This window comes from Scleropages formosus, chromosome 1 (assembly GCF_900964775.1).
Source record: "Scleropages formosus chromosome 1, fSclFor1.1, whole genome shotgun sequence".
In the NCBI taxonomy this organism is placed as follows: domain Eukaryota; kingdom Metazoa; phylum Chordata; class Actinopteri; order Osteoglossiformes; family Osteoglossidae; genus Scleropages; species Scleropages formosus.
Genome location: NC_041806.1, coordinates 45,925,595 through 45,935,113, shown reverse-complemented (window position 1 = coordinate 45,935,113; position 9,519 = coordinate 45,925,595). Strand labels below are relative to the sequence as shown.

The 9,519-nt window shown below is 44.1% G+C and overlaps 1 protein-coding gene across 1 annotated transcript; it reads right to left on the bottom strand.

The window, feature by feature from the left end:
• Positions 1-3,512: 3,512 nt before the first annotated feature.
• Positions 3,513-8,519, bottom strand: unc93a (unc-93 homolog A). Its single transcript, XM_018742403.2, has 8 exons — positions 8,424-8,519; positions 7,019-7,200; positions 6,403-6,632; positions 6,035-6,157; positions 5,597-5,808; positions 5,370-5,505; positions 5,048-5,179; positions 3,513-3,912 (listed from the first exon to the last, which is right to left on the bottom strand). Exons 1-8 carry the CDS (start codon positions 8,517-8,519, stop codon positions 3,602-3,604), a joined length of 1,422 nt encoding a protein of 473 aa, XP_018597919.2. The 3' UTR covers positions 3,513-3,601.
• Between the last annotated feature and the right edge of the window lie 1,000 nt (positions 8,520-9,519).

Sequence of the window (9,519 nt, the reverse complement as noted above, 5' to 3'; positions counted from 1 at the left end):
GTTGTCTCTAAGAGATTCCACAACTGAGAAGGAGCTGGGAATGGTTTTGTAGATGACTGCTCCAATTGTGGACAGTCGGTGCCTAATAGGAGTCAGGTGCTACTGGCTGAGGTTCCTGCGTGGTCGTGACTACAGACTAGCTAAATACATTATCAATGCTATTATAAAACTATAAGTATGTCTACTGGCCACGGAGGAGAGGAGCAATAACTTATACCATACACCTTGCTTTGTTCCATGTAATTGAGGTTAATGCTTAAAAAGAAGGATTTTTCCATGAGTTTTGTGACTTGGCCTGATGTTGAAAATGAACAGGTGACTAGATTATCAGGGACAACACGACGATTACATGGGTTAGGGTATAGTGACATGACCTGTCCCTCAACTGGAGAAAAGGGTAAACAGGTAAGTTCACACAGATGGGTCACCCATAAAACTGGCAGGTAGGTTTCTGTACCTCTGCGTTGCACTTTAATTACATAAAAATGGGGCATTAACATATGGGGGGCATGGTGGTGCAGTTGGTTGGACCAGGTCCTGCTCTCCCGTAGGTCTGGGGTTTGAGTCTTGCTTGGGGTGCCTTGAGACAGACTGGCATCCTGTCCTGGGTGTGTCCCTTCCAGCCTTGCGTCCTGCGTTGCCGGGTTAGGCTCCAGCTCCCTGCAACCCCGTATGGGACAGGCGGTTCAGAAAGTGTGTGTGGGGCATTAACAAATTTGGTCCATATCGATTACTTGTTTTACGTTTCATATCCGTGTTGCTCAGAATGAAGACAATAACCAAATACAAAGTCAGCAAAGAGGTCGCCTGTTGTGTACATTGATGACCATGCAATTTGCTGGTGTTAAGACATTTGTTGTTCCTTAAGCTGCTGTGTGTGTTTCAATTGGCCGTTTCAAACCTTGACACTGCTTGTTGCCATGTCAGTTAATCTCAGAAAAGTGTGTCATTGGGCCATCTTTTTTTTTTACCAATATGGACAGAGATTTCTGACTGTAAACACAGTGTTGCTCATCCCTCTGAGAGCATCAGGATCCACTTGAAGGACCAGTTCAAATGGATCCTTTAAAAACCTCATTCCACTGGTATTCTTTAAACCTTCATACCTCCAAATCTGCACTTTCAACAAAATCCAGCAAGTGTTTAAATGAAATAATAAACTCTGGATTATGCAAATGAAGTATAAAAGGTCATTTTTTTTTTTAGTTTTCACTTAAAGAATGGATATTTGATTTTTTTTTTTTTTCACGGTTCAGAATGGATTACCAGCCCACCAAAGGTGTCTAGTTCCACATACTATCCAACATCTTTATTCAATAAATAAATGAATCTCTAAAACTGTCATGCCAATAATAAAATTTAAAATAAAACTATAAAAATCAATAAGACCAACTAATATAAAGACTGCATGACAGAACCTTTAAAACACTAAAAAACATACCCCAAGGATTAAAACCATAAATAATTAAAAGGAAAAGAACGGATAATTGGTGGCTGTGTCCTTATAAGTGCAGCGGGTATAGGAATTAGAGGTAAAATGTTTAGGACTCTTTTATAGTAATTCCAATCTTCTTTCAGTACACTGGTGGAAACTGAATTTTTGGTCACCTCCTCAAAGGGGCTTTGTTGTGGAGCTCATGAGGCACGAGAAGTTTATGAAATGCATCAGCAGGACATCCAGAGTTACTAATGGCCGTAGGTGTTCATATGACGTAATGTGATGGCTGTTTGCTTGCGGTTACGAAAACTGCCCCCTACTGTGACCCTGCTGCTGGTAACACCGGTAGCAGAATCGTCATCATGGAAATGGGGTGGGGTCAGTTGTCTGACCACACGCATGCTGGAGAAACAGGTTTTTCTCTCCTAGCAACGATGGAGGAACAGACAGGCAATAGATTCTTTCAGAGCTGCGAGCACTCTGCTGTCTCAGAGAGTCAGGTTCTCTTGCTTTTATGTAGTTTTGATAAACAGTTAGGAACCCCCACCAGCACTTGGTCTTAGCAAAGCCTACGGTCCATTAATAATGATATGTGAAATAAAATGATAATCCCCTGTACAAAAAAAGGATGCTATTAGAAAGCTTTTAAGCATTGTATTGTATGAAACTGTGTTTTGGAATACATATGATGGTTTCACATGCCATAATTTTGGAATCTGTAGTTTTCTGTTATTTTATTTAATTGAATAATTAAACAGCTCAGGAAATCATCGGCACACAGCTACCGGCAGTCCAGGACACCTACACCACACGCTGCCTCAGAAAGATGATGTGCATCATGAAAGATCACAGTCATCCCGCACGGGCACTTTTCTCTTCTCTGCCATCTGGAAAGCAGCTCAGGTCTATTCGAACCCGCACTGCTAGGTACAGGAACAGCTTTTACACCCCAGTGCCATAAGAGTATATAACACTCACCAATGTGTCACCATTAGTAACTAGAGTTGGACTGCTCCACCAAGCACATTGGTAGATGACATAGTCACTTTAAGCATTCTCATGTTCTGAGTTCTCTGGCTGTCTACTGGTATTATTGCAACTTATTGCTGTTACCGTTACTTATTGTTATTTCCATTTGCATTACTCTGTCATTGCCATTGTTTTGTTTTGTGCAGTATTTCTATTGTCTTTGTCTTTGTCCATAGTCTGTGGAGAAGCATTCAAGAAGAATTTCATGATACTTGTACACGGTACTTGTACCTATGACAATAAACTTGAAACTTGAATTATTGATTTAATACAGGAGATTAAACTCAGCATAAACTTTCTTTAAACTAGTAAACAGAACAACCCGAGGCATAGTGAGGACTGGAACGTAATCCGGTGTGTATTGGACAAGACTGTAAGTGATAACTGATAATGGACAGATGGAAGACATAATAGCAACACTTTTTTGAAACACAAAGAAATACTGTATATCATATGAGACACTGATTTTTTTTAATCTCAGTTTCCTTTTTTCAGATATGATGCACATATTTTCTCTTTTACAAAATGCATGTAAATTACATTGGTAGCAGTATTAATTCTAATGGTTACAATTAAGAAATATTTACATCTTCTCACTATTCAGATCAGTACATTAGTATAAACAAATATTCCTAAAACATAACATCCATTAGAAGAAAAGGAAACAGGGACAACATTTATACAACACAAGTGGTTTAAAATGCCAGCTTTCCTAACTGAAATGTTTTACTGTGAACCTCACCTACAGAATGCATAAATTATTTTTTATCGTTGTCATTTTCTTTCCTGCTCTTTTTCAAAAGAAATTTAGAACCTTCTTAAAATGAGCTTGAAAAAATAGCGAAATATGACTGAGCCTTTCCCCAAAGGCAGTTAAGGTGGCACTGTTTTCTTGTGCAACAATCAAGAAAAACGTTTACTTAGACATACATATTTACTCAAATTATACAATGTTATACATAATAAGAAAAGAGTATTTTTTAGAAACCTGTTAATGAAATTTAAATCCTGACTTCAGATCTTCCAAGCTAAGTTGGCCTAGAGTACAAAACATGTAAATACATATGGTTCACTGGGTAAGGTGCCTAAGACAAGGACCGGAAGAGCGACAGCCGGGAGATGCCCTGGACTGGCTTACAACTCGGTTTGAGCTATAATAACTCTCTCTGTGACGCCGTCTTCAGTGCCCAGCCCTTTCCCCTCCTTTCTCAAAGTGGCGTCGTCACTTTGCGTTCTTAACGCCTTTGAGTTCTTGTGCTCCTGATAGTCCACCCAGCAGTAGAGCACCATGGAGACCACTAGGACCGCTATAAGGATGTACAACTTGATGTACAGGCAGATAAAATTGCTGTAGGCAAAGGCGATCACGTAGCCGACAGACTCCCACATGCGGTAGTTGGCGAACGCTGCTTCTTTGTGATCAGGGAACAGAGTGCCATAGAGAGCTGGAATGCAAAGCAGACCTGTATTATTTAAATGACACTGGTGTCTCTTTGTGTTCCTGCCAAATCTGCTGCGTTAACATCAACAGGTGACCACTGGTAGCGATCACATTAACTAGCATAGCGTATCAGCAAGGAACAGTAATACTGCGACTGTTAGAGTCAAATGTTACATCCTAACTCAGATATATCCATCCGGGGAGTCATCTACAGTACCCTTCAGAATTACTGGCACCTCTTATAAAAATGCGCAAAAAAGGGTACAAAAAATGTTTTACTTCTTCGTTAGATTGATCTAACATGTATTCATTTAGCTGATGCTTTTCTCCAAAGCAACTTACAATATTAAGCTATTTATCTTCCCACTTATACAGCTAAGTAATTTCTTTAATGGAGCAATTTTAGGGTAAGTACCTTTGGGTCCCAAGGCATCAGCACTAACCACTACGCTACCAGATGTCCCAGATCTTACACCGATATTATGAGAGAAACTGAACCTAAAGTATTTTGGCAAAGGGACAGTGCACAAAGTACTAAATGCATGAAAGTTAATAACTGTGACACATGTTTTAAAAGTCTTTGTTTTGTAAGGGTTTTTTTCTTTGAATAGTTTTATCTAAGTGAAAGGTAAGATTTTTCCATTAATGTGAGTATAAGATCAAGCATGTGAACAGCGGAAAACACACACACATTTTCTGAACCGCTTGTCCCATTCGGGGTCACAGGGAACCAGAGCCTAACCTGGCAACACAGGACATAAGGCCGGAGGGGGGAGGGGACGCACCCGGGACGGGACGCCAGTCTGTCACAAGGCACCCCAAGCGGGACTCGAACCCCAGACCCACCGGAAAGCAGGACCTGCGCCACTGTGCCGCTGCACCGCCGCGCCACCACTGCGCCCCCCCAGTGGAAAACATTTTTTGCTAAAATTTTTTGATGAAAAAATCCTTTTTTTCTCATCTTTACCAAAAGCCCCAATAATTCTGGAGAGCAATGTCTATATGAACAGTGCGTGCTTCTGTTCGGCCGCATTAAAGCGGATCATTTTACAGGGCTTCCTAAGGCCTCGGGCTGTCAGGAATAGCCCCAGTGCAGCAGTGTGAACAAGAGGAATATGGACAGGAAGCTGGGGACTTGCCGTTGGTTTGCGTCTGCCAAATAGCGTCGGCCACACCCCACAGGGCAGGAAACACAAAGAACACGGGGAGCAGGTCTGGATGAGGCCTCCAGAAGAGAAGAGCCAGGGTGCAGGACAGGTTTATCACGGCAGCTGAAACAGGGGAAAGTTCAGCACAAAGTCCAGGGCCAGTTCCTTTTGGATGCCTCCAGTGTGAACATGGTGTCTCTTCTTCTAATCACATAAAGGTCCTGCCATGGTAATAGTTAAGGGCAAGCTGAGTGGAAAAAGCCTTAATTCAAGCGTTTGCATTTCTAAAACTGTCTCACTGGGGCGTTCTTACCGAACATAAAGAGAGCCACTCTTCCAGTGTATTCAGCCAGCTTCCCCACAGTGAAGGAGGCCACCGAATTGGCGGCGCCAAAGCAGATCATCGAATATCCGACAAAATGTATCCCGAGCGCACAGGTCACGTAGTACTGCAGTGGAGAAACGCAGCAGGTACAGGTGTCATGAAGAAATTACTTTTTATGCTGTAACAGTAACACAGATGGGAGTTTGCTTCCTCACCCTGTTGTACTCTCCTGCCAGCAGGCTCTGCTCGAACCCGCTGTACATAGTCAGCGGTATGAGGAGCACCTGCCGTTTGTCCTTCAGGTGTTTGAAGGTGGCTAAAAAGGTGCTAAAGAACGGCTCCCTGTTGTCCCTGAAGTCCCGTGCATCATCTCCGTCGATGTTGTCCAGAAATATTGCCACCAGGATTATGGCAAAAACCCCAACGCCTGTGGGCACAACAGAGTGGGCTCTCACCTCTGACCTTTGACCTATAATTCACCTTTATATTCCTGTAGTGCTTATAGGGGGCACTCTTCAGCTAGAGCAGCCTTTCTTGTTATTTAATGAAATACTTGCCATAGCTGTGTTCAAAAAGCATTGTCAAGTCATTTTAGATGAACACGACACGACAACGAGCACAAGGGTACGAAAGCGAGAGACAGGTGCGTTTACCGATATAGCAGCCAAGAAGGATTTGGACGAGCGACTGCTCTGGCTGTGTGACATTGCCTCCAGTATTCGTGTCCAGGCAGGTGTTCGCCCCACAGTACTCAAAATTCTCCTCTGGGATGTTAGCTGGGAGCACAGAGGACCACAGCGGTTAGAGGGTCATACGGAACCAGGTTTTGTGACGAGGGGAGCAGCCCTGCTTTTGTACCTCTGAGTCTGGGTTTTAACAAAGTTTCACTGGCATTACACTTGTTGGTGTGTTCTGTCTTTGCTCATTTACTGCATGAACTGTAGTTAAGAACAGACTGACCAATTTCTGTGCAAAATGTGAGCTGGCAGACACTTGGTGGAAATACATAGCTTGTTTTTACCAACGCCTGAGTCTTGACTAAATATGAGAGAAGACATAAGGTTCCCCCAAACGGCGGACGACTGGAATATGAAGAAGAAGATTCCAAAGTACTGGTTGATGACATCTGACTCCTTCTTCTTGTCCTTTCTCGCCTGCAGGTTGCCGCTTATTGTGAGGTAGGTGCACTTAGCGGACCACAGCGGGGATCCACCCAAACCCAGGATCACGGAGGTGGCCATCAGCGCCGGCCTGCAGAGACAATGGTGTGTAGACTTAGAGCTACATGTGCTTCCTCCTACAGTCTGCCGGGTACTGGATGTCAGGAGGACAAGATGTCAAGATGGACCGGGTTGTGGGAAAAGGTGGTCCTTGGTGTTAACAGTCTGTCTGGCATTCACGGCAACAGATATGCTATCAGAGCAAACTGGTGCACATTTTGAGAAAGGATTCATCTCTGCCACATCATCTCCAGCTCCAAGGATGAGTATCAGTTAAACTGAATGATTTAGCAAAGCCCTCAGCTGTATAAATGCCTTTGGATAAGAGTATCTCTTCTGTAAATCAATACAGGGATTAAATGCATCTGTGAGTCTCAGTGCAGGTGTGAAATTAAGGTTTGCGGATTGTAGGGTTACCATCCTGGAAAGAAGTTGCCCAGTGAGTAGGACACATAGCAGAACATGGAGCCCACGATGGTCCATTTGCAGCCGAGGTTCTTGATGAGAATTGGCGGCAGGAACATGGAGGACAGAATGATGGAGGCGTAGATGACGCTCAAGGAGGCGACACCCATGCCATCCTCAGTGTTGAGGCTGCTCTGTAAGATGATGCCACAGGGAGGGGGAGGGGCTCAGGTGTGCAGAAAGCATCACAAGCATTGGCCAAAGTACATCTGCACACATGTCAGATTTTACCCTCATGTTTTGCTTTGAACATTTCCAGTTACATTTATTTATTTAGCAAATGCTATTCTTCAAAGCAACTTCCAAAGAAGTCCATGTAGTGTTATCAGCCCACACACCTTATTCACCATGGTGACTTACACTGCTAGATACATTACTTACAATGGCTCACTCATTCATACATCAGTGGAACACACTCACTCTCTCTGTCACTTGCACACTACAGGTGAACATGCATTTCTAAATTGTGAACAGTACAGATTATTCTCATTGCACACACACGCACACACAACCGCTCATCCCATACAGGGTCGCGGGGAACCAGAGCCTACCCAGTAACACAGGGCATAAGGCCAGAGGGGGAGGGGACACACCCAGGACAGGACGCCAGTCCATCACAAGGCACCCCAAGGAGGACTCGAACCCCAGACCCACCAGAAAGCAGAACCGTGGTCCAACCCACTGCACCACTGCACCACCGCACCCCTGCTCACAAAAAACATGCAGAAATAATTCAAACAGTCCTTAAAGTTAGAATGAAAAACACAGCTACTGTTTCAATGAATTTCACTGTTTTAACAGTGAGGGATTCTTTGGTAAGTAATGAGTAAAGATTGCACTGGGTTGTGTTTCAAACCCAGAACCTTCAGACTGTAAAGCAGAAGTCCTAAAGAATACACTGCCTGTTGTTGTCAGCGGCTTTGACCTATTTGACCTATTTACATACCTAGGAGATGTACATCGCTTTGGAGAAAAGCATCTTCTAAGTGAATAAATGTAAATGTAATGTATTTCTAGTACTAAAAAACTTTTGAAAAACAAATATTACATATTCTGATCTTGACTTTACAGATCTTCTGCTCTCATTATTGTTCCTGAAATTTTAAATCTCTGTTTTTGACATTCTGTGGGGGTGCGATGGCGCAGTGGGTTAAACCACAGTCTTGCTCTCCGGTGGGTCTAGGGTTCGAGTCCTGCTTGGGGCGCTTTGCGACGGACTGATGTCCTGTCCTGGGTGTGTTCTCTCCCCCTCCAGCCTTACGCCCTGTGTTACTGGGTTGGCTCTGCGACCCTGTATGGGACAAGCGGTTCTGAAAGTGTGTGTGTGTGAGATATATAACTGAGTGTAGTACTGTACCTGTAAGCTCTGCAGTCCTCCATATGCTGTAAAAAGGAATAAAAATCCAAATGACACCACCAAGATGTTTTTCAGGTTTCTGGTGAATCCCTTCATTTTGTCCGTTTCAAGTCCTCAGATTTGAGGAAGAGGGGTATTGCGAGACGTCTTCTTGCTTCCAAGCTGTCAGCGAGAGTGAACACACACACACACACACACACACACACACACCTAGCCATGTAAGCTATGCTTCTGTTTGCATGGTTCTCACACTACTGATAAAGTCTCACTGAGGCAGGAGGGCTCAAGGTTCATCACGTCAAGGGTTATTACACGTCACTAAATTCAATTGTTAAGTAAAATTTCAGGAAAAATTTTACCGAAGCTCTTATCGGGATTTAATGTTTAATGCGGCTTTCACTGGCCCTGACAAGGTGTGTCTCTTCACCGCTGCAACTTAGTTCTGTGGCCCAGACTCCTGCAAGTTGTTTCCTGTCCCTCAGTTAAGAATGGCACGAATGCCGAGAAGATCAGACAAAAACAACCCGTGGGGAAGGAGCTGCTGCCCTGGATGTGGTTCGGACCCCGGGCTCAGGTGTGACCACGTTCGCTTTCACTCTCGCGTATTATCCGGGCTTCCCAGGTGTGCTCAGACTGTTCACTCATACTGCACACTCTAAAAGCCACATATGTTCATATTCATTCATCATTAAATGCATGTGTGGAACATATGGGACATGTGGAACATGCATTCCATGCACTTCCTCCCTACGTGTTGTGCAATAATAGCGTAACTTGAAAACATTGTCAGTTAATGTGCATCTCGCTGACTGCAGTGTTTAAAGTAATGCTAAAGTCTGTTGATCACAGTGCATTGGTGGACAGGCGGGCTGTGTGCAGTTAGTTTAATAGTCCACAGTGATGTTTACACACCTGCGCACACTAGTTATGCAGAAACATGACAGAGAACCCTTTTCAGAGTAGGAGGGGGTGCAGTAGCGCAGTGGGTTGGACCGCAGTCCTGCTCTCGGGTGGGTCTGGGGTTCGAGTCCCGCTTGGGGTGCCTTGCGATGGACTGGCGTCCCGTCCTGGGTGTGTCCCCTCCCCCTCCGGCCTT